This window comes from Cariama cristata, unplaced genomic scaffold (genome assembly GCF_000690535.1).
Source record: "Cariama cristata isolate BGI_N322 unplaced genomic scaffold, ASM69053v1 scaffold38801, whole genome shotgun sequence".
NCBI classification, from domain to species: Eukaryota; Metazoa; Chordata; class Aves; order Cariamiformes; family Cariamidae; genus Cariama; species Cariama cristata.
Window position 1 is genome coordinate 47,931 of NW_009600659.1, and position 27,852 is coordinate 75,782.

Here is a 27,852-nt window from a genome sequence, read left to right on the forward strand (position 1 = left end):
CCATCAGTCTTCACTGTATCTATTTTTCACAGCCACTGCTCTTCTACTAAAGTTTATTACTGGTTGGACAGAGCCCTGACTGCTTTATATTACAATGACACCAGTGTTTCTTCTGCTGTGGTTTTGTGTTTTCCTCAGAAGCGAGCAAAGGGCTTTTTGGACCAAATAACAGCAGTGCCTCCACCCCTGATGGAGCTGTGGGGGTGTTGGGTTTGTCATGGCCCCCGCACAGCCATAGCCTGTGTGTGTCATATCAGAGTAATCAGCAACCTTCGGAAGGACAGCAGGCGTTAATTCGTAACCAGTAACTTCTCATACTCTGAGATCAGCAATAGGCAGCTGATGACTTTTTCAAAGTAATTCTAATAACCCAGTGAACAGACTGTAAGCACAAACGCAGCAGCTGCATCCAGGCAGCTCCCGTATGTGGCCCTGGAGCACGTTTTACAGAGAAGGCAATGGCTCCTGTGCCTTAGCCCTGGCCTGAAGTCAAATTTTCTAGAGCTGAAGAGACTAGGAGTGCGCTGGTCTCTCCTTCGTTCTGCACTAGATCACCTCATGGCTTTGGCAAGTGCCAAGGCTGCTCGAATATTTCACTGCAAATGCTGCCTGCCGACATGCTGCGTAAATGTCCTTGGGCTACATCAGTGCCCGGGGCTTGGCTGTGTGGATGCTGAGTGTGGACCAGCTCTTGCAGCTGCTTAGGACAAGACCAGGTCTGTCACTGCGTCTCTTCTCTGCGGTGCCTTTCCTCAGCATGGGCTGAGAGCTGGAGAGGATCAGACCATGGCGTGCCCAGCAGCCTCCATAAAGCATCCTCTTCTTACCTTCCTTCTTTCTGTTCATTTGTAGGTGTTTTAGGGCAAGGAAATGCAATCTGTCTGCAGGGAAAACTTTCTTCCTCAGAGGCTATTGACCAAAGAAAGAGACTGTCTGGAGGAAGAAGAGAGGTACTAATTTTTATGCAGGAAATGCCTCCCTAAGTCTGGGAACCCAGTAAACAATTACAGCAATGGAAGGATCCTGGAGATTTAGAGATGCAAGAGTGCTGACAAAGGCTAAGCTTGACCCATTTATCTCTCAGCCCCTCTCAGCATATTTAGCAGTGGCTAAGAAGCACCCAGCAAAATTGAAAACGGTGAATTTAAATTACAGCTTCTTCTGTTCTGGCTTTTTAATTTCACATCACTTGGATGCTCCCCTCCCCACTTTGAAATGTGGAGTCCTCTTCGTCTCCAGTGATATATTATGTGTCTGTCCCCACCTCCACACCGCTGAACTGGAAATTGTTTACAAAATGGACATTATAGGTCTGCTGACTTTAATTAGGAGGAGATACCAGCTTCCAGGTTGCAAGCAGGGAGTGCAGAGGTTGGGAGGAGGTGGGGCTTGAGGGGTTGGTTTGTGGACCAAAGTAAGCTGAAGGAAACGTTGCACATAATCAAAGGTCACAGTGTTTCTCCAGATGTTTGCTGCCGTGAAGCTCCTTTAACTATCAGACTCCTTTTAAAGTACTTGTTTGTTTGCTTTATACCTCATTAACTTAGAATGAAATCACTGAACAGAACGAGCCCGTAATTTTGTGCTTCTGACCTGTGGATGTACTTATACGGCTTTGAAGAAACCATCAAGATTTGTAGTAGTATTTATGGTATGACTGTGTTTACAGGCCCCAGCTGAGAACAAGACCTACAGTACGAGGTCTTATACGTACAGAGTGAAAAATGTGTGAGGTATGAGCTTGTGGGCTTAAAAGCTGAGAGGGCAAACAGGCTGCAGGAGTGCGTAGGAGGACAGCTCTGGAGAATGGTTCAGGTTTGACACCCTGCTAACAGGGCAATGCGTTGGTTACTGTCCATAAGCATCAGAGTAGAACTGAATGGAACTGTGCTGAAATTCAGTATCTTATCAAGGCTTCAATACATACTGGGATTTAATCAGAGAATCACAGAATGGTTTGGTTGGAAGGGACCTTAAAGACCATCCAGTTCCACCTTCCCTACCCTGGGCAGGGACACCTTCCACCAGACCAGGTTGCTCCAAGCCCCATCCAACCTGGCCTTGAACACTTCCAGGGATGGGGCATCCACAGCCTCTCTGGGCAACCTCTGTCACTGCCTCACCACCCTCACCAGGAAGAATTTCTTCCTAATATCTCATCTAAGTCTTCCCTTTTCCAGTTTAAAGTCCCTTGTCCTATCACTCCATGCCCTTGTAAAAAGTCTCTCCCCAGCTTTCTTGTCGGCCCCTTTAGGTACTGGCAGGCTGCTCTAAGGTCTGCCCGGAGCCTTCTCTTCTCCAGGCTGAACAACCCCAACTCTCTCAGCCTGTCCTCACAGCAGAGGTGCTCCAGCCCTCAGATCATCTCCGTGGCCTCCTCTGGCCTCGCTCCAACATGTCCATGCCCTTCTTGTGCTGAGGACCCCAGAGCTGAAGGCAGTACTGCAGGGGGGTCTCACCAGAGCGGAGTAGAGAGGCAGAATCCCCTCCCTCGACCTGCCGGCCACGCTGCTTGGGGGGCGGCCCAGGGCACGGTTGGCTTTCTGGGCTGCCAGCGCACATGGCCGGGTCATGGTGAACTTCTCATCAACCAGCACACTCAAGTCCTTCTCCTCAGGGCTGCTCTCGATCCATTCTCCTCCCAGCCTATATTTGTGCTTGGGACAACATCCAGATTTGGTTTGAGAAAGAGACCACTAACGGAACTGCCCCTACAGTTAATGGAGGGAGTAGTTGCAATTCTTGCATAAATCATCTCTAGGAGACGTTACTACTTGGTATTACACCCCTAAATAGTATGTGATGTGCATCCCTCAGTGCTGTCTTGAACTTAGGCATCATAGTTGGTGGTTTACCTCCCTCAGTGCCTCATTTAGTCTTTTTGGTGTAAGGCCAGGAACCAGGAAAAGACCTCCAACATCTCATTTTTACCCAAAACATCACCACATCCGTGCAAAATTGATGCCAGATTTATACACAAGCACAAATGCACTGTCTTGGTGCAGTGACTCCCAGTTTGCGTGGGAGTAAATAAAAGGAACATTATTTCTGTGCATGCTGCACGCAGTCCCTGTTAAGATTTTCTTCAGGACCGTCACTGTCTGCAGTCACCCTTCCAGATGGGAGAATAGGAAACCTTGCTGGTAGCTACAGTGCTAGCAGCAGTGCAGAGCTTGTCTCATCTGCAAGTCACTGCTTGCACAGCCCGCAGCCACCCACAACAGTAATTATTCACAGCTCTTTAAATTCCTTTTGTACTGCTCTACTGCAATTTTAAATCACTCCATCAGTTGCTACAGTTTGTGAGAGCTGATGTGGCTCATCCTCTGGAACAGACAAGCATGCATAGGAGCAATTATTCCATAAACTCCATTTTATTTTCAGCCCTGTGCCTTCCCTGATCCTTAAGCCATTAAATATAAACTGCTTTCCCTTTTTTCTTTATTTTTTTTTTTTTTCCCTTGAGCAACTCTTGTCAGCAGAGCTGGAACCCAAGTTATTTTTTTCATAACACCCCAGTGTGTTCACACTTCCACCACTCCCCCATAAATGACAGGCTCCATATTGTGCCACGGAAAGGTAAATTGTTAAGTACATTTACTTCTGATAACACAATAGTCAACACAGTGCAGTCTCCTGTTTGAGCTGCCATGCATCTGTGTGATTTTTAAGCAGCTGTCACTTAGGTACCTTGGAAGGATAAACTGCAGTCTGAAATCTCAAAGATGCAGAGGAAAGGTATTTGCTTATGTAGCTCCTGTAAAATGATGAGCCCTATTAATTAATCGCTCCCTTTCCAGGATAGGTGTCAGAATCAGCCAAGAGACAATCAGTAAACGTGGGAGCACGGGTATGGTGCAGGAGCAGTGCTGGCAGCAGCAGCAGGAAACAGGGCAAGGCGAAGAAGGAGCCGTGCCAGGGGATGATGGCATCACCACCGCTGGTGTGTTAGACCACAGGATAAGCTGTCCCAGAGCTGACCGAGGCCTTACAGGTAAACTGTTACGACTCTCCTTAGCTTACCCACAGCAATGTATAACAGGAATAGCCCTACTGAAAGTTAACAGGCTATGCCAATGTTAAAATCACTGAAACCTAGAATTTTAAAATTTGTTTAGGTGCCTAACAGCCATTGAAATCAATGGCAGTTAGATACTTAAAATCCTTTAAATACAGTCGATCTTACTGAAAGCCAGTGAAGTCAGTGGAAAGATTCCTGTTGATTGCAACAGATATTCATCTGAGACGGAAATGTAAGACACAATCAGGGAACGGTTTGATGTGGCTTTGTTGGTTTCTTCTAATGTTACCCTACAGGTGATCCCAGTCTCACTGCACGTCTGCACAAGCCAGAGTTCTTCTTCAGACAAAGGGGCATGTTCAGATGTAAAACTTGAGCAATAAATTGTTTCCAAATGCACAGCTAGGTCAAGGCAAGGAGTCAGCAATCCCTGGGCAGTTTTATGATCTAATTTAATTTCTCAAGTGTATCAGTCTGTGGTTCGTATAGTCCCTGACATATGTACTTGGCCAAAAGCTAGGAATAGGAATATGTGGGTGGCAGAATAACTCTGGATGAGACAGGAATATAGATTTTTATCAGCAGAACAAAATCATCAACCCTTTATTGGTTTGAATTGCTTACCTTCACTCTCCTACAGAGTCAGATCTCCAGCTGATACATATCAGCTGAGGATCTTCCTCGTGGCAGCATTATCAGCAGAGAATAAAGTCCTTAGAAATGTGCATTAATTGTCTAGGAGGAAGCATTTGCATCTATGCGCACAGCTGAATTTTGCCTTGAGGTGTGTCAGTTTTGTCTCCATTTAAAATGGTAGCTGTATCAGCGGAGCCAAAGGCAGAATTTGTGCCAGCATGCTTTGGAGCAGCAAAACCAGACCAAGGTGTAAACGTGGCCAGGGCCTTCTCACATTCATTTACAAAACTGACCAGGGTGAGCCTGCATTTTGTTTGGTATCCTCACTGCATTCAGAAGCATAGAGAATTATTTCTGGGTTTGTGTTGAGGGCTATAGTCCTCTTCTACTCTGGAAAACAGCTGTATGAGGCCACCTGTGGAGAGGAATTAAGCTGCAAGATGGCTGGTGAGGTCATGTAACACCATGAAAGCTGTAATTTTCCTGCAATTGATTTCCTAAAGACAACTTGTGGTCTGTGTGCAGTGAAAGCTAATTTAAACAAGAAAGATGAGTCTTTCCAACACACCTTGATTGGCAATTGTGACAAATTCCTATAATTACTATTGACTCCACAGAAGGTTTTTGTTTGTTGAAGACGTTGCTGAAATGACAGCCCAGCGATGGAATAAAACAGGCGAAAGGGAAAGTTGCACAAAATGCCTGTCTTTGCAGAGTTCCTTGAGTGGATCTGTGCTGCATCACCAGTCTTCCTTCTCTCTCCCACCAGCCTCTCCCTTCTCGCAGTCAGATAATGCACAGTGAAGTTGTTTTGCTCTGTTTTCTGGCCAGGTAGTTTCCAACATGTTCATTTATTCTTCAGACCTTGTACTAGAACATGGAGCAATGTGTGCTTGAATCACATGGGTTTTAGTCAGAGGAATAAAATATTTACAAATGTGAACTATTTCACAAGTCTCTATGGTCTTTTCCAAGCATTGAGAAATTATTAGTATCATCCAGAAATATTTTGATCTCTTTTTAAGAAGTCGCAAGTTTAACAATGCTATAATACGTGGCAGGTTCATCTTCTAATTTCTGATTCTGCAAGTTGCTCTTCCTTCATGTTTTCAAGCTTTTGTCATGCCCCCTCTCCTTTTTTAAGAAAAATGGAAATTGTGATGCTCTTGCCATGATTCAGATGCTAAAATTGTAAGAAAAAATCAGATCTGAAACCCATGATAAAATAGCAAAGTGAGGCAACATTACTACCCCCCCCTCCCCGCCCGCCAAAATTAATCAGGAGGTTTGCAAAGTCCTAATCTCTAAGGAGCCTTTCCAAATCTGTTTGAAAGTTGTTCTTGCCTCAAAGCTTCCAGAACAAGAACAAGGAAAAATGAAAACTGCAGATGGACTTGGTGTTAAATCAGCAGTGGCTGGGAGGAGTCCTGGGCTCTGATGCATTGACTTCAGCAGGATTTGGAAGGGGCCCAGAAGGGAAAGTTCTCCAGAGCTGTTTTGCTTCCATTAAGGAACGAAAGTATGAGACCAGGTCACTCCAGAGCTCATGTTGGGTACTGAGCTCTTTTAACAAGCAGACCACACGTCCGCTGAGTTCATTATTCCCTTCCCTGCTCTTTGGAGACAGCCCCAGAGCCCATGTTGTCCATGTTGTTTTGTAACCTCACAGATTAAGAAACACAGGCCTGGAGCTGCAAAGAACACCAGTCTGCATGACCAAATCCAAAGGGGTCAGATATTTTCTCTCTGAAAAGAAAACTATGTGTTTACATCCGCAATTTGTTTCCAAAAGAAAAACAGTTTATAAGCGACAGACAGACAGAGACCACGTTTTCTGTGTGAAACACTCAAAAGCAAGCAAAAACCATATTGGCCACGCATCAACCTGCCTGTCTGCATCATAAATTTTCGTACCTTAAATTTGGCCAATTGTGTGGGTGTGGAAAGCTCAGCCAGAAGCCGTGTTTCTCGCAGTGAAGAAGTGAGTGAACACAAAGCAACAGAAAGGGAAAAGAACAGCAGGTAAAATGAGTGCCTTGTAGGAGTCCCCCATTCATTACTGAAATGACGATTTGACTCGTGCACTTTTGCTTTTGGGCTTTTTCCCTCCTTGGAGATAGAACACTTAATGATAAAATAGCACTTTTGTTAAAGCAGAACTAATATTTAACAGCTGCAAAGCAACCAGTTCTCACTGGAGTCAGCTTCTTCAGTGGAGAAGGAAGGGGGAAATGTCAAGGGCACAGCAGGTGCTGCGGTTTCCTCCCAGCCTGCTTGCGTCTGTGTTTAAAGTGGGTTTATAGATTGCTCACGCCCAGGTCCATAGGCAAACTGCAGATCCAGCACTATACACGTGTGCATGAATCTGTGACATGTGCAGGTCATGGCTATGAACACACTTGGCTGCCTGTAAGAATCAGTGTTACCTCCCTCTTCACCTAGCAGTGCTGGAGCTGGAGCAGATCTGTCCTCATGACCCTCTGTATATGTAAGTGCCACCAGACACATGTACCAACCTAGACACACATAATTGCACGCATCAATATGCCACTACACAAACTCACACATGACCGCAGCCACCTCAGGAGTGCATGGACCTGCTTACAGCTGCAGAGAGGTCTGAGCTTTCCTTCCCATCCTGAAGAAGCTGAGAGCTGTGAACAGCTAAAACCATACCAGCTACAGTCTGTCCGGCCTCTCCAAGACCTTGCAAAAGAAGCTTAAACGAGACTACTCGCAGGCGAACTTCTTTGTGGGGAAGGAATGTTGAGGTCCTGGCTTAGCCCTGTGTATAAACTGCCGTCCTTGGGATATTTGCACTGGAGGAGGAGGACAGAGCAAGCTGCGTGCACACACAGAGCGGATTGCTGAGCCAACACAGGAAGGGAAAGTGCAAGCACTTCCTACAGAAATATGTGACAAGACACTGGAAAAATTTCAGGCAGAAGAGTCACTGTAGTTTTGTGTTCTGTAAGAACTTTGTTGGCAGAGAAAGAGTGAACTTCTGGCACTAATGGACATTTCTGAATCAGCTCTTCCAGCGATTGCTGAGACTGTGCTGGAAAGTTCAGCACAGAAATTTCACAGACTGAGCCTTTCCAGTGACTGGGTTACTATTCTCTGTAAGAGTCTGCATTCAACTTGGAGACCTCACTGCTGAAAAGGAGGGGGAAACGTCCTTTATCTCTCCAAATCTACGTTTGGAGGCCCAGTTGTCTCCTTTAGGTTCTCACTGGTTTTAGTAGGAATCTGGCACACACAAGGGAAGCGAGGGCAGAATCAAGACTTGAACCTTGCTTTGCCAGCCGACGAGGGGAGAGGCAGGCTATGTTACTTACCCTGCCTTTCAGAAAGACATCTTGACTACATCTTGCCAGTTCGGGACCTTATTTTCACTGAGGAAGCTGCTTGGTCCCACCAGAATGTCTCGGAAATAACCCCACAGAAAGCTCACGTATACAGATCCGTGTTCCAGTGCAAGAGGAGTAAGTGGGAAACCGGATCCTGCATCTGCGATGGGGAAAGATAACTCTCAAAAGATTAACTTCTTCACCGATAGTTTGCCATTGTTTCTTATTAACTGCATCATCCGAGATCAGCCCCTTTCCACTTCTTTCTTAACCACCTCCTCGCCAGCACAGCCCTACGATTCCCAGTGGAGTTACTTTGTAGATGCTGTTTTAGTGAATGGCAGAATTCGACCTGTCTTGTTGCTGACGTGATACTTTCCTATAATTCCCACCATTCCTGAGTAGTTACAATAGCTCTGTATTACTGTAAGACATATATTATTGGCTTAATTCTCCTCCTTCTCTGGAATTCCAGGAGTATGCAGACATATTCCAGGTATATTCTGCCTTCTAGCCAAAGCTTGCTGAGCGCAGGATGTGTATCATGCCAGTTACAGCTATAGCATGCGTAATTTGGGGGAGGAGGGAGGTGAGGGAGCAGGAAAAGAAAGAGCTTCTCCAAATCCTTCAGCTCTTCACTTGGACACTGTGAATGAGATATTTAAATACGTTGCCGTGGAAACAATCAAAGAGGGGGTCTTTGTGTGTGTGTGTGTGAGTGTGTGTGTTTTAGTAATCCCAAGGCGGGTATTTAATTGGAATCAACCACAGCTTTTTAACTGTGTTTTAAATTGGAGAGAAGTAAAAAGAAGCAGCTGCCAGAAAAGGAACATTAAATAAAAGGGGGGGGGAAAAAAGCCCACATGAAACAAGACGGGGGGAGAAAGGAAAATCAAAAGAATAAATTTACTGTAACCGGCAAAGGATTCATTAGGGTTACAACAAAGCTCCGTTCAATTTCCCTCCTATTGACATTAACGAGTTTGATGTAGGTCCAGCCTGAACGGCAGCAAGAACGTCTTTCTCTCTCCCCCTCTCTGCCTGGTCCCAGGGCACCAAGCAGCTGTCTGTAAATTGCTCCACACAGGGGAATAAGGTTTCTTTTCTTTCCTCCTTGCATTTTTCTTTGTCCAACCGCACCCGCATTGAGCAGTGCCCTAGGAGCCTGCCTCACCACTTTCCACTCATTGCAGCATCTCTCCTCCCTCCTGGACTCTCTGACTGGGACAAGCCATTTTATTGCTGATAAACCTGAGATGTTATTTATTACTATCCTGCAGCTTGAATACATTGAGCTTACCAGGGTTATTTTTGGTCCCAGCAACAGCCCCTCTAGGCTCGTAATTAACTGTTATTATTGTTGATGTTAGTATTGAAGTTGCTATTTAAGCTAAGGGACACTGTTAGTACAAGAGCAACCTCACTGTGAGTGAACTTACGTTGGAAATTAGAGAGATTTCTACACATTGGGAAGACTGATCCTGGACTAAGGGCAGCAGAAGAGAAAGCCTAACAGTTTTAAGAGAAAATTTGGTAGGGTTTGAATGAGATTGTATCTCAAAGAGCTGAATTTCGTGGTCCAGAAGGTCTTTTCCAATCTCTCGCTCCTATGTTTCGCACTTTTTGTATTAAAATGAGATGTCAAAGGGTCTGAATTACAATGCAGTGTGTATTCAGTCATGCACACACAGAGTAGGAGCCAGTCCCTGACCCTTGTGTAAAAAGACAAGATTACATTTGAGATTAATTCTGCATGGGCAGAGGTGCCAGTACGTGCACATTAGGGAAGGGGCAGCGATCCCAGATGCCAGGATCAGGCTCTGATGTTCTGCTGCAGACAGAGCCAGTGCAAAATTAGCACACAAGATAGACAGTAGCTGGGAGGAGTCCAGAGGCACAGTGAAAGGAAGGGACTTATTCAAGGTCCAGTTTTAGTGTTATTTTTAGATACAGCACATTTTTACCATCTTCTGGAGAGGAAATGGGAGAATGCTGCTTGGTCCTACTGCCCTTCTAAAGGGCTTGGAGCTCAGGTGACAGAAGAAGATAGGCATTTCTGTCATTATTAATAATCACCTATTGGGTTAGTTTTTAGAAACTGGGAATGCCCAGGGAGGTGAAGAAATCAAAGCCTGAGCAGGACCAAGCTGATTCAGCCTCAGCCTTGTGTAACCTTGCAGACCAGCTCTGTTACATTGAGAGATCTGTGTGAAGAGGCCGAGACTATGATGGAAGTGCTCTGTGCTTGGTACTGTCCCATCGCACAAGAAAAGCGGTCTGTCAGAGATAAGCCTCAGAGACCCTGGCGCGCTGTCAGGAGCAGCTTTACCTCATGGACCAGAAATTAGGATACACTGAGCTCCCATCAGCTGAAATCATTATGTTTTGGCAATATTCTCCCTTCTCATTTGGCCATTCTTTGACTAGATCTTCCAATTTTCAACCACAACAGCTCCAAGCCCTAGCGCAAGAGCAGAAACCTCTACTTGCTTCTCCCTGCTTTTCAACATAAACCAAACTCCTCCTGCCAGCCTTTCCCCCTCACTCCCCCGACTTTTTACAACTGGCACCTTCCTTGAAGAAGAACAGCAAGAAAGAAGATGTATAGCTGTAATAGATTTTCCCCACTGGAGTGTACATTAAATTTAAGGCTTTGCTCTGGACACTGAATGGTTGGTCATTAACGCACCTCGAACCAGCAGCATAAAACAATCCTCATAAGTGCTACCATGAAAAATGGTGGCAGAGATCAGAAGTGATCAGAATGCAGACGGGAGCTGCAGCTCTCGGCGTAAAAATGATTAATGAAAAATCCCCAGCATCCTTTCTTCTCTTTGCAAGGGAGGAAGCAAGCGAGCTTGACAAGAACAACGGCTCCTCATGTGAGGAGGATAATAGCAGGAACAGGAGATTCCCAAGGCCTTGTGTGCACGTAATAAATTGCCCTTGTCACTTTTGGGAAACTTATGAAGAAAGATCGCCAAAGCCAGCAGAAGCAGTGAGGGAAAAGAACAAAAGATTCAACCCAAAAGAGCCCAGCCTTGCCTGGGAGATGCACTGGCTCTGCTCACCCCTTGCCTCCGTTTGCTCAGCAAAGTGATTTTGAAGTGAACAGAAGGAGTTGGGTCCCCAGGCTCATAAAGTATCTGTCAGCGTACGACAGCAGTAAAGCCAAGAAAGGGACTGCAAGATGCGGAGCTGCGGATCTTAAACCCTGTGTTAGGGGGAGCAGAGGATGCCACTGAAATGCTGGCCCGTGCTGCCATGGCAGATGCTTGCAGTCAGGTGTCCAGGTGACTGACAAGGATGTTGTGGTAGGTAAGCGCTTTGGCTTAGGAGAGCTCGCTTTCTTTCTGAATTGAGACAAATTTCTTGCACGAATGGTGCAAATCAGCTAACCTCTTCCTGCCTCACTTCCGTACCTGTAAAACAGAAATGTTTCCTTTCTATTCTCCCTTGGTCACTTATATGAAAATTCTTTGGGGCAGGCACTATCTCCCACTGTACATGTATATCACATAGCTCAAGAATATGATCCTGCAAATACAAGAGCCAGTTGTCATACAAATACAACCAAGCCTTTTGATACTGCTCTGGTTCTCCTTTAGACGTGCAGCGCCATACCAGCAGTGCCACGCAGATTGAGCTTTATCCCTGTGAGTTTGCATAAGCCCACTGGTGAGGTGAGGAGGGATTCAAAGAAGGGGGTCACACTGGGAAATCTGCTTTAATTTCCTGCTCTGCCTCAGGCTTCCGTGTGACACTGTAAATCACTGAAAGCAAGAAACATGAAGATAGATGGACTTTGCAATGCTTGACTGGTACTGCCCGGAGCACACAGGGACCATCTAACAGAGTGCAATCAACACAGCTCCGGGTAGCTATTTGTGCATATGCAGGAAAGGCAATTTAAGAGAGCAGGGGTCCTCCAGGCAGTGACTCAGGAGTGAGATCGTTTCCCTTTGTGAGTCATCTGGTAAAACTTAGGACCTTGCGAATGATCTTTGTGGATTTTTCCTTTAGTGTCTCTGTGTCACGCTCTCTGTTATCCTTTCCCGTGGGCATTGGTTTGAACACGTGCTGCAGGTGGCTCATCCTCCCTTGCTAAACCACCATCAACCTCAGCTGTGAGAATATTTCCATGAATGCCTGCCAGGTGCGTGGAGAAGATAAAGGCAGGTCCTGCAGTGATGGCTCCTCTTTGGGTTTCTGCCATAGCTCTGGGACTGGCTGCAAAAAGAGGGCTGGACGGTGGTAGGTAAAAGTACCCCTTGGCAGAACAAGGATGACCATGATCAAACAGATGCCACTAATTCTGCATTGTTATTCCACTGAGAAAAATAGAGAGGAATGGCTTTTGCTCAAGCACGGGCTCTCCCTGGTCTGTGTGGGGAGATAACAGCCCACTGAGGCCAGGTTAGCACTGTTGTCGGTGAGACACAGGTTGTGGAGTTGGAGGAGGAGCTTCGTTCCACCTTCTACCTCTGGGCAGCATAAATCAGCCAAGAGCCGCTGCCCAGCAGTGACTCTCCTCACCGGGATGGCCTCAGCTGGACACACTTGTTTACCTGCTATCATAGCCTTATTCATCCCAGTCCTTTATGCAAGGCAGGCTCTGGCCTCCCAGGCTCAGCCAAGTTCTTTCAAGGCATTTGCCTTCCTCTGTGCAGCACTGGAATAATAGCGGCCAGTGGCAGGGTCGTTTATTTGGCCTTTCATCCTTCAGCATGATGGATGAGAATACTGATAAATAGCTGCCTCTGTGAGAAAGTCTATTTTTGGTCCTTAGCTGTGACTGTATGAATTGTCTTCCTGCTCACCTGCTTCATGAACAACTGTTAAAAGACTTCTGGATCTTTGAATGCTGTGCCCAGGGTTAAAGCTGGGCCTTATGATAAGGGCTGGGGATTTTCTGCTCCCTTACTGTAAATAAAAGTGAGTTTCTTCCCTACTTACAGTCAGATCTTTCCCGTGGGGCAGTGTCTCCAAGGAAGCCCCTTAGATGCCCCTGGGGCTGCATCAAATCTTCATGGATTTCACAGTCTGCTAAGTGTCCGATCCCTTGGCATTTCCCATCTCCGAAGGCGCTCTGCTCCTGAGGGACTGATAGCTGCTGTGACGTCCAGGTCAAGGGAATCACAGCTACATATCCCTCAGGAGAAGGGCAGAGGGGGAAACACCCTCATCGGTTACAGAAAAGTTAGGAAAAGGAAAGCTATGGCACAGGACTGGTGTGCAGGAGGCTTAGGTTCAGGGCTGGTTTCACTTCAGCTCCCTGCATGACTTTGCAGCAGTCACTGTGCAGAAGTATGTGCTTTAATTTTCTCTCCTGTTTCTAAGCATATTTTCTATTATTTTCTGTCTTGTCTCTGCGAGACAGAACTCAGGATAGATTTAGATACCTGCATTCTGTGACTGTACATTTTCTAGTGCCATGGGACACTGATTTCATTTGGATTTCTAATTTATTTCACAATACTGTGGAATAATTAGAATTATTAAAGCCAAAATGTTCTTTGCTGCCTGTTTCTATTAGGCAAAGCAGCTCAGACTGTCAGGTCTTTGGGGAGGGAGGAGAAGGTTTGTTTTTTACCACCTCCCAATCTTTTGTCCTTCATGACCTTTACTACTTCTGCTAAAATTAACATTTGTGCAAAAAAACAGAGGTGGAAAATTGGTCCCTCTTCCCACTGCACCAAACATTCCTGCAGAGGAAAGGTTATTCTTTTCATAGCCGTGCTATAGGGCATATCGGATGATCTGATCTGCCCTTTCTCAGGCTACATCATCAGCTCTAATATGTTTTCCTTCTTTCATTATTGCTATCCTCTCCTTGGAACATTAGTACTTTCCATGTTGACTGTAACGTTACTGTCTCTGCTGGTAGCAGATGCAAAGCCAAGCTGGAGGTACAAGTTGTGTTACTATTAAGAGCCAGCAGCGAAATGTAATGGTTTCTAATGTAACCCTTCAAATCATTGACAGAGCTGTTTCTCAAAATAAATTTAAAAAAATCCAACCAAACAAAAAAACACAAACACAAAAAGCCAACAACCCTGAGGCACAGCTAAGTGTGCTGCTAAAATCCCATCTTTAAGATGTTGAGAGCTTTACAACTGGCTTTGATGGAACTGGAAATTTTTAGCTTTTTATTGGAATCAATCAATCAATCAAGTGAGAACTTGCCAGGGGATAAGCAAGAAAGAATTCCCCTACTATGAAATCAAGCAGCCACATTTTCAAAAGGAGGACTGTTCCTGACAATCTAATTTGAAACATCAGTTTGGGGTCTAATCAGCTGAAGCAAATCAGGTCCACATAATCTTGAGTGCATGCAATGAAAATCAGAATTTCTATCTACTGGGGAGAGCCAATGTGCCTGCATTTGTTCTAAGAAAACGAGCAATTTAGAAATGGCAAAACATTTTGTTGCAGTTTGTTAACTTAAATTGTGCATTTTGAGTCGACCCAGTGTAATTTCCCCCTGCTGACTTTTCATTTCATAATGAGCTAGAGGTTTCTAGGGAGGTATGACGGTCACGTGTGGATTCTGGTCTCAGTTGGGCTGGTTTCGTGCTGGTGCTGAGACATTGACTTCAGGGGTGTCCTGCTTGCTACCTTGCATAAGCAATGCAAAGGTTGCAGCTGGATCATTCTCACATAGCCGAGGCAGGAGGGTGGTTAAGGCGTCCTGCTAGAGATCCAGACTGCTGTGTTCAAAATGGGCATGAGAGGCACATCTCCCTTGACACAGCCGCTTTCCAGCTGGCCGTCTGGGTTAGGGAGTGCTGGAAAGGCTGAGTGTGAACTCAAGCCATGCCGCTGTCCTGGATCTTTGGATATTAAAGTTAATATCCCTTACCTGTTGACTTGCCAAGGCCTCTACAAGCTTTCCAGAGCATCATTGCGAGGATCATTCTCGCCCAGTTTAGAGATCCTTTCCTCCCTCTACACCTCCCAATCCAGTACAGCCAGCTGCCGTTATAGAGCAAACCCTGAACTCGGAAGGAAAGAGAGGAGCTGGTTTTGATTCATTTCACTTGCAAATTTAGTGCCTTGCCATTGTTACATCTTTAGGAGCCCTATAGCCAGTATGAGATTTTAAAAGCTCTCTGTATTAGCTGTCTTTCCCTTGTCCCCTTCCCCGCTCTCCCCCCCGAGCCTCCTCATTCCCTATTCAAGGAGCCCCGGTGAGGCTTTGTGCTCCGAACACCCAGCAGTCACCGTTGTGTCTCCGTTCTTCAACAAAGAGAAACCTTATCTTCTGATGGACACATACAGCACATTCTCTGTGACATTTAAATCTCCCTTTGTAGCCAACTCAGATTTTTTTGCTGTTAAAAGAAGACCGTACAGCCGGGTGATTTCATTACTGCAAATGTTATTACAGTGAAAGCCTGTTTAAGACATAATGTCACTGAAGGGAAAATAGAATCTAGCAGCAAGTGTGGCCTGATGGAGGGTGCTGGGATTCATGACAGGCTGAAAGAAACCTCTCAAACATCAGACCTGCTAATGGCGCAGCTTTTTTCTTCATCAAATCAAACCAGCCGCTTCCTCAAAGCCCTAAGGCTAGGAATTAGAAAGAAGATTGAAAGGAATTAGGCACCCAACTCTCACTGACTTTACATTTGAGCTCCTAAGCTGTTCTTGCTGCTTTAGAAATTATAGCTGGGCTGCTGGGGTTCTTAGTACCATAGACACGGTGAATAGAAATGTATCGTGTTAACAGCAGCCACAGGCCTCAAAAAGACACTGCTGCTGCATGTCCATGTTCATAATGACTACTTCTTGGTCCAAGAACACTCAAGAAGAGAAATAATCACAGACAGGTCCCAGGCTTCCTGAAGTCAGTGTGAATTTGCTGGGGACTTGGCTCCAATTTCCACCCTGATGTAGATATAATTCCTTTTTTCTCCAAAGCAGATTTCCCCAAGGATTTTGGATTTGCAAGAGTAAAATTTGAGCTTCTAGAGTCAGAGGTGTCACGCAGACCGATCAGCACTCAGCTCTGCGAGCATGCGGCTTTGCACATACGGGTTTGAGCCGCACCGTACAGATGTGGTGGTTAGTTACAGAGCAGAGCCATCCAAACAGACCTACACGGTGCTCCCAACCCTCTGCCTCTGAGGTACTGGTTTCAAGTGTTGATAGGCTCTGTTTTGAAGATCGCTTTGCTATGCAAGGTAGATGTGACCTTCATTGTAGCCTTTAAAAAGTGCGAGTAGCTCAGACTCCTTGCTAATGGGGATCATGAATGCCTCAGCTGTGCTCCCTTCGGGGGGGGGTGCAGGTAGTTCTCTTCCATTTGACATCTTTCCAAGCATTGAAACACAATGAGTATCAGGTCAACAGCAAATCTCCCACCAGCTTCAAGAAGGTTTGGACTGTGCCCCAGCCTGCTCTGCTAACGAGATGTGACAAGCTGAAGTGAACGGTTAGACAGAAAGCATCAGGATTTCACAGCATATTTTTCCCAGCAACGTACTGTTTTTTCAGCTGTTTTTTTCTTTGATTTTTTTCCCTCCTTGCTCTGTAGCAACTCAAATCTATCCTAGGCTGCTTCTGACATTAACAAGACAGTGGATGACAGGCAAAATGCATCTATGAGCAATTCAGAGTCTCCCTGCTAAGTAATCATAAACACTGCAAGTTTGCAACAAAGCAAGCAGCTGTCTTTCTCCCTCTGGACAACGACTGCTTCCTCACAAATTGAGGCTCTGCAGGTTTTACAGCTGTCGGACAATGAGTCTGGTGCCTGTTATTTCCTCCTCCTTTTTTTTTCCTTTTGCTTTCTTTTAATGGAAAATATCTCAGCATTGCCAGAACTCAAGTGGCCCCCTCCAGCAGTGAATCAATACAGCCAAGTGACGAGGCTTTAATTTTCTGGCTGACGCTACTGGCATGGGCACAGAGGGGTTGTGTTACTTGCACATCCTCTCTTCCAAGGGTTTATTACCTTCAGTCACATTTCTTACAGGGAAGCAGATATTTATTTGGGGGCTGGGAGAGGATTCAACAGCACACAACTTCTGTCCCAGAGGTGCTGGGGGTGAATAGGCTGGGGAGGGTGGGCTGGATTTGGGGAGAGCCCCTGGCAGGGTGGTCACCTTGAGCTTTGCAATTTCTCTCCAGACTGCTAGAGCATTTATGGAGCCCCCAAAGAAATCTTTATCCCTGACCTAAACATAGGCAAGTGGAGAGTGAAGATTATTACTTCATTACCTCGATGGAGAGTTGATCCTACCCTGGACTGACTGGCCACATGACCTCAGCCTTTTCAGATAAATTTTCTGTGATATATTCTGAGGCAGCCTGCAGTAGACCCCACTTCTACAACGCTTTGTCCATGGTGCAGTTAGAGAAGAGCCTGTGCCACAGTGCGAGTGGTGGATTTACCTCCCGCAGCTGGTAGGTATTGCCCCTGGGCAGTTTCAGTGCCAAGCACATCACATTTGTTCAAACCCCTTTCAGTACGTGGCTGTGATGCTGCTCTGCCATCCTGCACTATCCTTTTCAACGATGCCACCTTCTTACCCTGACTGTTAACTTATAGTAGGCTTAATTTTACCTTGTTATGCTACAGCTATCTGTGCCCTCTGCACTCCCTCCGTCTGCCACCCTCCTCTGCGGCGGGTCTGTCAAATAGCACATGTTCGATGAAATACATATATTCTCTCTGTTTATGATTGAGTATAATAAAGTCTGGCTCCTGTGCCTTCCAGGTGGCTTTTGGACATGCAGCATTCAGCAGATGAAGTGATTGATCTCTGATCTTTAAAATAAAGCTGTGAAGACCATGGTGAATTTGCATGCATGGGGAGTATAAAGCCAGGAAATAGCAGCTCTGAAACTCTCTAACCCCTGCTCTTTATTTCCTTATGTTGAGTTTTCCATGTCTGACAATGCGCACGGTGGTGATTTATGCATAACCAGAGCAGCCTCCAGTGGATGGATCTGTGAACTTTTCCAAGCAGCCCTTTATCTTAGCTCACTTGTGGGTTTTGCAGACTCCAACCCTGATTCCTCCCTGCTCTAAGCTCAGCCTAGGAGAAGGAGGGAGAGCTGGGAGCAGCGGGTGTCCTGCTTATTCTGCTGGGAGCCGATTTCTTCCCTAATTGAGCTGAAAACAGCTGCTCCATCCTCCCTGCCGCAGGCCTGCTGTGCGCAGCAGTTTTTGACAATAGCTGAGATATAGGGATATCATAGCTGCCTCTGCCAGCATCCCACCCCGTCATAATAGCAGCAGCCCCCACAGCAGGCAAGTCTGCCAGTCGTGGGACACAGGAAACATCTGCCAGTGCTACCCTTAAACTATCCAGCCTTGTAGGTACTCTGCAGTGGCACTGGGAGAAGCGAGACCCTACCTCTCTGTGTCTCCATAGCTATGCTCCCACATATTCTTTATCTGACAAGGACCGGGTGCTCCTTCTCAGTTAGGGAGCTCAGGCATGATGGAGTGATAAATCTTGCAGGGAAGTGAGGTTGCAGGACACCTTTGTGTCCTGTCCTGCAGCTGGATGCTTCCCGGAGGGAACAGCTTTGAGAGAATTGCTACCAGGAGGAGAGTTTTGAGGCTTGTAAATTCTCTCCCTATACTTTGTTGATTGGCTCTCAGAGTGGTTTTTGCTTCTCAGGGCCCTTCAGGGCAAAACAGGTGAGAGACAGGACTCTGTCCTGGGGATGACTAGGAGTAGGTGGGGAAACTAAGCAAGATGTATGCAAAAGTCACAACAAAGCCCAAACGGTGTTTGTGCCCCCACCGAGCCTGCAGAGCAGTTCCAGTGTTTGAAGTGGCCTCTTGTCTTCAAGGACAGGAGCTTCAGAAGCAGTGTACTGAGCTGATAAATCCTACCAGGGAGCAAGGAGCAACTCAGTCTGTGCTACAGCACTGATGTTTATGGAAAACAAGGAGAGGAGGTGAGGCAAAGAGGTCTGGTTTGTGTCTAAGAAACTTCCCTTATGAAAAAATAGATGGGTGACATTTTTCCTTGATGCAGCTGCCCAGGCATTTCACAGCATCTGAGATATCATTATCTAAGAAGCAGCCGCTGGCTTTGTTGGGGCCTTCTGGCTGCTTTACAAAGCAATTCCAGTATTATTATTAGTGGAATAAAAACATAACAACTACTAATCCTCTGTTTAAATGACCAGTAAGTTCCCTGCAGGCAATGCTCTGCCCAAACATTTATCCACCCAATTTTATTTCATGTAGTTTTTTTAAATTCAGATTTAACCTTTTACGATGGAGGTTGTAGGCACTTCTGTTCAGAAGCACGTTTTACAGACTACTGGGAATATAATTCCTTGGTGCAGGGGAGGAAGGGGGCCTTTGTTTGTCCACGTTAAAGGTGTCTCGCAGAGCTGTGAACGTGCAAATTTTCTTTTAGGTCACTCAGCCCCTGTTTTTTGGAGGAGCACTGCCAGGCAGAAGTGAGAAGCTCAACCTTTCTGCAGGTAAGTGGAATCAAAGCCCGTATTCAGGGTACAGGACAGACTTTTCCCAAGCTGGCAGCATCACAGAGCAGTGAAATACTGTTAGTTCAGTGAGGACAGCAAAGCCAGCCCTCACCCAGGACCTCCTAGGGTCTGTCCCTTGCTGCCAGCTGTGTGCCCTTGGGGATCTGGACATGAAGAAATGGGAGAAAACCATGGAGAAAGGGGATAAATCAGGTTTCTGGGTGCTGCTTCTCCTGTGTTGCACAAGAGCCAAAGGGTGGGATCAACAACTGCTCCTCGCTGCGTGTTGCCTGGGAGCAGAGGCAGCTGGCAGCAGGGCAGCGTTTCTCGAGGGCAGGAGCATTTGGAGGCCATGCCAGGAGAGGGGGAGGCTGCTCCTGGCCAGCCGCAGGGCTGTACCTCATAGCTCTGCCTCTCTGTGTCTGCAGCTGGTGGCAATGTAGCTACTAGACATGTCACATCTGCTGGCTGAGGGACATGGGGCCAGTCAGGGCTGGGCACAGTCACCCTGGGGTGTTTGCATGGCAGAGCTGTTTGCTGAGGTGCGTTTGGGATGGATGGAGCTGGAGCCTCTGTTCCCTGAGGATGAGGTGAGTGTAGCTGGTGGGAGAACTTATGGGGACCCCCTTGATCTGCAGCTCTGAGAGCTTTGTTAGTCTTGCATGTGGGTCTGTCCTGGGAGTTGTTACCACTGGGTGAATATTTCTGCAGGCGCAAAGGAACTGGAACAAAGTCCATCATCCCTGGTACCCAGCTCCTACAGTGGCCAGCAGTTATTGCTTGGGGAAAGCAGTTAAGAGCAGGGCATGTCCCAAATGCCTTCCTGAGCATATCCTCCAGCTTCTGGGGTGTTACCAACTTCCATGGCTGAAGCTGTGTCCAGAACTTCATGGGGAAGGCTAAGAGATCTGAAATCCAGGTGTGTCCAAAATCTTTTTGAACCCATGTATGCTGTTAACCTCCAGTACAGCTCCTGACAACCCTGTCATTTAGCTATACGTGATGGGGGGGAAAACACAGGCCTGTGATACACCAAAAGGTGTGTGCTGCTTTGAGGCTGCACTCCTGGAACCTGTGCTGTCTGTGCTGGACATTGAAAAAGCCCAGCTTAACCTCATCGTGTGTACATACTGCGGTGCAGGTGGGACAGGACAGGTATCTGGTGATGCTGAATTCATCCTTGAAGCTTCTGAGATCATATCCTGGGATAAACACAAGTTCAGCTGAAAACAAACCAGGAAATTTTCCTGGTTTTTAATGAAATAGGAGTCGGGGAGGGAATGCCATAAATCTTCTTAGGATGTGTCATTTGGCCTGGAACAGCATGTTTCGATTCTTCCTCAGGTTGTTTTTCCCACCACCCTCCTACTTTCTGATTTGAATAAAACTTTTAAATTGAAAGCCAGCACTTCAAAGGGAAAAGGAGAATATTCTGCCTGGAAAATGTTTAACTGAAATATTTCAGCACTTCTGAAATGAATGGTGTCATTTAGAAAATGTCAAAACAAAAAGCTTCAATCGTTTGAGTTTCTTCCTTTTTTCTTCCCCCCCCCCCAAAAAAAAAAAAAAGTATTTGCTGACTTTGACATGAATTTGTAAATAGTTTGTCATCTCCTCACATACACACACCCCACACCCCCCCCCGGGCTTATTTTCTTAGCAAATGAAGAAAATGTCACCAAGCCCTGGCTCTGCCGAAGTGACCCTAGCAAGGGGGGAGGACAAGGTCAACAGTAAAAAAAAAAAATGAAAAAAATGAAGAAGCATCCTCTAGAGACGGCTAGAGATTTATGGTATGGGTAATCATGTCATCAGCACCACTTTGTCGGCTTTTTCTTCTCTCTTTCTCTGCACGCCTGTGGCTTTTCGTTTGCTGGAGGAGGAGTGAGAGAAAAGCTGGCAGGAGAGTTTTGATATGTTATTGTTGCTGTTTTTTTCTGCGTAGTAATGGGCACTTATGTGTATGCCTGTGCATGCTTGCATGCGATCTCTGCATTTGTGTCCATCTCCCTCATTCCTCCCTTATCCATCCATGCACAGCATGACATAAACAAACCTGCCTCTGGACATGTCATGGCTTAAAATAGATGTTCATACATCAGCCTTTCTACAGCAGCGGCGGCAGCAGCAGGAAGACATGGCCGACTGGATCTGACTACAACACTCACTTTGAGCCGAGAAATCACAGCCCTCACAAAGGTAGAGTAACGGGGTGGGCGTCTCCTTCCTCCTGCGTGTCTGTCTGTCTGTCTCTGCCGAGTGTGCGGGGCTGAGCAGCCTGCGCTCATTCAGCGATACCTCTTCAGAGCTCGCTCTGTGCATCTAGGCAGGCTCTGGCTGTTTCTCCCCTCCCTCCGAGCATGGCACGACTGGCAGAGGGGCTCCCGAGGCAGGCCTGAGCGTGCTTGGGGGGGCCGGGTGCGAGCCCCAGGGCTTGGCTGCCAAAAGCGGGGGTACAGCTGATGCTTGTGAGGGTTTTGGGAGCAAGAAGTGCTTTGGGGTCTGTTCTGAGGTCTTGGATGTGGGGCAGTTTCTCTTGCCCTGCAGCACTTTGCGGGAGCTGGCATGGTGGTGTGTTGGGGGTGGGATGCTGGAAACCAGCTTTGGGCCTGAGGTTTCTAGAGCTACATCCCAGCATAAGTGTGGATTGCTGTTTTTCCAGCCAGCTGTAGCAATAAGAGGGTCTGCTATTTGGCTAGTTACAGCCTTATACTGATGATTCAGTTGCTTTTTTCAGCCCCTTCTGCTGTTTGTTTCTTAATGCTGCCTGGGGCTGGTGGCATGTGGCTGTGCTGCAGCCAAGGTCACACAAGGTTTAAGGGCTCCGGCACACGGCCATGCTGAATGCCTTTTCCAGGTGGGGTTTGCCAAGTCTGAATTCCCAACGTGAAGGTGTCCAAAATTCATCAGGGCAGGGGAGATGTGTCAGGGTGAGATCTGGCCCATACCCCGTGCTGGGGGAGCTGGGTGTGCTGGGTGCCAGGGCTGAACAGTGCGGGCAGGGCTGATCTCTCCTGTGCAGCACCCCAAGATGCCAGGCAGGGTCTGAACTGCCACCCTGGAACAGGGAGCGGGGAGGGAGACATCCGTGAGTCTCTCTGGACTCCCTCTGAGCTCCCCCATGCCCTTGCAATGTTTGCCTCCTCTCCACGTCGCCAAGAAATGGCTGGAGGCTTCTTCCTTCTGCACCGTTGGCTGCTGGCCGGCGCCTTAGGCAAAACGTCAAAGCAGACAGACATGCTCTGATCCAGCTTGGCCAGCCCAAGGTCACTGCGTTTCCTCCCTGCAGAGTCCCAGAGACAACTGGCCAGTGCTGAGCTGCTGCTGGGGGGGACTGTGATGGGATGCTCTTTGGACACCTTCCAGAGCAGCTCGGGAGAGCAGCAGCGATGGAGGGAACGAGAATTTTATTCTCATATGTGGGGGGCTCTGTCAGTGGGGCAGCAGCAAAAGAGCAAAAAAAGGCAGCTCTGACGAACATCTGGCTGCAGGGACTGTTAACTGCTCCGCGTGGGTAAGGCTGTCCAGAGAGGTTTCTTGCAGATGTGTGACAAGTATCAGCATGATCTAAAGGTTTGAGAGCAGAGCTGCATCCTAGAGGATCTGCTCTGTAGAATGAGCTTTCTCATCCCCTGAAATTAACTCCTCCCACCCCAAACCAGTCCTAGATGTTCAAATGCAGAGGCAGGACTGCTGTACTTGGAGGAGTTAATCCTGCCCCTTCCCTCCTCGCAGGCTTTTGTGCCTGGTCCGTAGGAGTCTGGGTCCTGGCCAGACTCTGCATGGTACCATATGGAATCCTCCACCTGTTTGGGGGTTTTTCCTCCCCAAGCCTGGTGGCATGCCCAGACCTGGCCGTCTTTCATTGCTTCTGATCACAGGTTGGCAGCATCAGTTCTCGAGCTGGCATTGTCCCGCTGGCAGACAAAGCCCCAGAGCCAGCTCAGAAGGAAGGTGGTCCTGTGTAGAACATCTCTTGCCAATGTGGCCTCAACCCAAAGTCGTGGGGCTGGAGCAAAACCTCAGCCTGTGGAGACTGATCAATCTGGCTGCCTCTCTGGCTTCGCTCACCAGCCCTGGCATCATAAACTTCTCCCCAGCAGTATTGCTGCTTGGAAGGGAGTGTAGGTGATACTCTGTCTCACAGTGGGAACCGCTGGGTAGCTGACTCGACACGGCCCTCTCATCAGGAAGGTGACAATTGGCTGCTTTGGGCCAGTATTTTTACAAAAGGGATGGAGCGAGAGGTCCCCAGTTCTTCTAATGGCATCTCCACTGCTTCCATGACAGGACCGTGGGTGGCGGCAGCAGCAAAAGCGACCTCCAGGCCACTCTCCGGCCTTCACGAACCCACAGGTATGCCTTGTGGGTTTCGGCAGCTCCAATGGCTTTCCTGTCCAGGTTCTCCAGGAATGGCACCAGGTCACCGAGTCGAGGCTCACGGGAAGAGCGCAACAACCACCCCATCCTCAGCGTCTTCGAGCTTGAAAGGTTGCTGTACACGGGAAAGACAGCCTGTAATCATGCTGATGAGGTCTGGCCAGGACTCTACCTGGGCGATCAGTATGTATCGGAAGGGGACAAGAACTGGGAGGGGTTCAGGGCTATTTTTGTGAAATGGGGAAACCTGCGAGGGGGAGGTTGGGAAATGGGAGGGAGAGGAGGACATGATGGGTATGGTACTTTGGGACAAAGGAGGAGGAGGAAGGACATAAGTACGACTGTGCAGAGAGTTCAGAGCACTGCTGTGATGGGGTAGGCAGAGCTGGAGTATTCGTGGAGTCAGGGACTGTGAGACTGACTTAAAATTCAAGAATCTGGCATTTTTCCTTTGCATCCAGCTTTCTTGGACATAAATGTTTGTCCAGGACAGCCCTTACACTGTCCTTGGAAACTTTTAACTAAACTTAAACGCATCTCTGCGCTATTTCTTATTCTCCGCAGAGATATAGCGGCCAATCGGCGCGAGCTGGCTCACCTGCGCATCACCCACATCCTCAATGCCTCGCACAGCAAGTGGAGGGGGGGTGCTGAGTACTACGAGGGCACGGGCATCCGCTACCTGGGCATTGAGGCCCATGACTCGCCTTCCTTTGACATGAGCCCCTACTTTTATCCTGCAGCTGACTTCATCCACCAAGCACTGAACGAAGGTTGGTGATAAAGATTTCTGGGAGAGAAGTGAGGAGCAGGGATGGGAAGAAACTGCCCTGGGCAGGTGGGAAGCTAGATTGACATCGTATTGCTAAGCATCCTAGAAAACAAAGATATTTCTAGCCTGGGATGGTGTCTCCAGCACTGGATCATCTCCTCCAAAGAGGGAACAGGTTAGGTAAGAGCACTGGCCCCCCCAGGTCGCAGCCACAACCTGTGTCCTGAGCTCTGGCTGGTCCTATTCAGTCTGTTTTGGGAGATCACGATACACTGATACCCTTTGCCAAGAGGGGAACCTCAGTGCATCACAGACCTTCTATATCTGGGGTCCTGCATCTAAGCTCAGAGGCTGCACGCCTGAGCCACAGCCCCAGGATGCAGCATGGCAAACCGTTGGGTCCTCGGTGGTTTTTTAATTGGGATATTTTGTCTGTTGTGACACAGCCCCTGTGTTTCACCCCCAGGAAGGATCCTTGTGCACTGTGCTGTCGGGGTGAGCAGGTCGGCCACCTTGGTCCTTGCCTACCTCATGATCCGCCACCACATGCCCCTTGTAGAAGCCATAAAGACGGTCAAGGACCACCGCGGTATCATCCCCAACCGGGGTTTCTTGCGCCAGCTGGTCGCCCTGGATAATGCCCTGAGGCTGAAGAGGAGTGCGTGAAGGAGGATGAGAGGGGTTGTGCAGTGGGAGCTTTGTGTGTGCGGTGCTCGCCTGACCCCGATGCCCGCTGCGTGGCAGAGATAGGGCTTTCCTCACGGAAACGCTTGGCAGCTAATAGGTTACATGCAACTGGCTCCTGGGCCTCCCCCTCAGCTAAGGGGGTCCCCAGATATGCGAGCTATTCCTAGTGGTAAAGCATAGGCCCTCAACCTGCAATCTTGCCACCTAGGTAGGCCTAACGTATAGCCTCCTTCCCAGCCTGCTCCCTCCAAGATGCCTCTGGAGGGACTCAGCCCCACGTTACAGGTTACCCCATCCCTCTTGGCTCCAGGAAGCCTTCAAGGCTTCGTTCTCCCATGTGGCAGGTGCATTTGCCAAGCCAGTCCTGTCCCTCCCTCCCAGGAGACTGAAGCTCTGTGTGTTCCTTGTCTTGTTTCCCATTCGTTTTTGGTCTGTGTAGCAACGTGAATCAGGTCTGTTGTGTGGGCTCAGGCAAACAGGCCTTTTGTCGTAGTGTTTGGATGTCTTCCATGCCTAGTGTTAACCTGTAAAAATAAAGACAGCTCTAAGGAAAAAGAGTGGCCATCCCTTGTGTGCGTTGGGACAGACTTCGTGTGTTCAGAGTGGGATCCATCACAGGAATCGGTGGGAGAGCATCACCCTGAGTGCTCTGGGTTGAGATGGACCCGAGTCCTCCCAGATCCTCAGTCCAGGGGCTGAACCCGTCAGACCCCAGTGATGGCCAGTGTCTGTGCTGGGCCTCCTCACTTTTTTTTCCAGCAGTGGAGACAGAAACGGGGGCTCATGGTGGAAAGCAGAGCCGGGCTGGCAGTCACCAGGGTCTTCATCCATCATGAGGTGTCAATGTCGGTCTCCCAAAGGCAGGCAGGCACCAAGCTGCCCACCCAGGCTGGCAGAAGTGCTGGCTGTCCCCTGGGGCCTGCCCAAAACACCTTTGCCACTTGCAGAAGGGATGGGCGAGCCGAGCGTCTGTGGTGGTACTGGCCCCATGGGTGCTGGGTGGCCCCATGGGTGCTGGGCTGCCCTTGCACACTGCCAGCACTCATTGTCTGCCCGCTCTTATTATAGCTCCATTCTTCCTCCGCTTCCTGAGAGCGCACAAAGCACCGCTCGGCTGCCAGCTATATGTTGTGCCGAGAACATGTAAACACGTAGCGAGAGGAGCCCGACAGCCATGCAGGGTGAGCCGCTTGGCTTGGGGCACACCGAGGCCGATGCTGTCGTGCCCCATGACTTGGTGTCCCCAAGCAATCCTGCTCCGGGGAACGCCTGCCTTTAGCTCAAGTGCAATAGGGAGAGCAAACTTTAGTTTTGAGAAGAGAAGAAAGTAGTAGAGTAGAGAGTAGAGAAGCTGTGGTGTCCTCTATGTGTGTTGCCCAGCTCCTGGGCTGGGGACTCTTCTCTTACAGGCCCCCGAGGTGCCCCAGGGTGCTCAGGGCACAGCACCATCCCAGAAAGGCACTGGCAGAGAGGACAGGTCAACTGCTGGCAGCGGGGCCAAGGTTACCCGAGCAAGGGCTGCAGACACGGAGGCAAGGAGAAACCGATGTTGGGCAACGCGCAGGGGCTGGTCGAACTCTGCCATGACGCTGGGTGCTGCTGGGGCCGTTGGACATGCCAGAAGTTTCAGCGGGGCGGGGGGGGGATTGCAGCTTGGCAAGGTTCTGGGGAGTGTAAAATGCCTCCTGTCTGATTTTGCAATTCTGCTTTGTGCTCCTTACTGCTGCGAAGCTCCCTTTGTGCAGGCTGCTGTTGATCGGCCCCCAAACGCAGAGTGCGGCTGTTGTTTGACAAAGCTGGGATCAGGGAGGCTCGGAGCACGAGGGGAGATTGTGTTTGGAGGATCAGCAAACTAATCCAGAGAGCGAAATCACTGACAGAGCCCGTGGTGTTCTGTACGTTACTGTGTGCCGGCAGTGGCTGAGTACCTGCGTTGGGAGATCGAAGTGTGGCACGGGAAAGTACTCCGATTTCAGGAGGGCTGCGAGCTCAGCCCCAGCCACCGGCAGGAGAAACCTGCCTGATTCTTGGAGCTGTTGGTGGAGGAGGAGGCACAGAGCCCACCATACCGACATCCCTGGAATTGGGCATGTGGGGACACACGGAGCCATTTCGCAGCGCCACGCTGCTACTCCTGCCATCCTGAAGGTCACCAGTCACCCGCAGGGTCCAGAGTTTGGATGAAGATGCTGAGCATGTCCGAAACCGTCCCCTGCACAAGACTGAGAGCCACCAGGAGCTCAGTGCCTTCTGGAAGGTTCCCCCAAAGGGCTGGCACATACTCAAGGATGGGCTGGGCTTTAGCCAGGTGGCAATGTGAGGCAGGTAATCCAAACTTGGGTCATGTGCAGAGCGTTCCTGCCAGACAATGGGGCCATATTTCAGCAGAGCCCTTTGCCTGCCCACGTTTCATGGGAACATGCCTGGCAGAAAGCTGCATTGTGGGCGCACGTCCCACGGGGGTGTGCGTGGCAGGAACGAGGATCACGAAAACCTGCACGTCCAGTTCTGGGTCCCCCAGTTCAAGAAAGACAAGGAACAACTGG

At 48.5% G+C, this 27,852-nt stretch overlaps 1 protein-coding gene across 1 annotated transcript; it reads left to right on the forward strand.

Moving 5' to 3' along the window:
* Positions 1-21,416: 21,416 nt before the first annotated feature.
* On the forward strand, positions 21,417-25,858 carry DUSP26 (dual specificity phosphatase 26 (putative)). The gene is given in 5 exon segments (XM_009710089.1): positions 21,417-21,642; positions 21,645-21,666; positions 23,758-24,030; positions 24,412-24,620; positions 25,086-25,858. Coding segments are annotated over 5 exon segments (792 nt in total). The 5' UTR covers positions 21,417-21,554; the 3' UTR covers positions 25,286-25,858.
* The last annotated feature ends 1,994 nt before the right edge of the window (positions 25,859-27,852 follow it).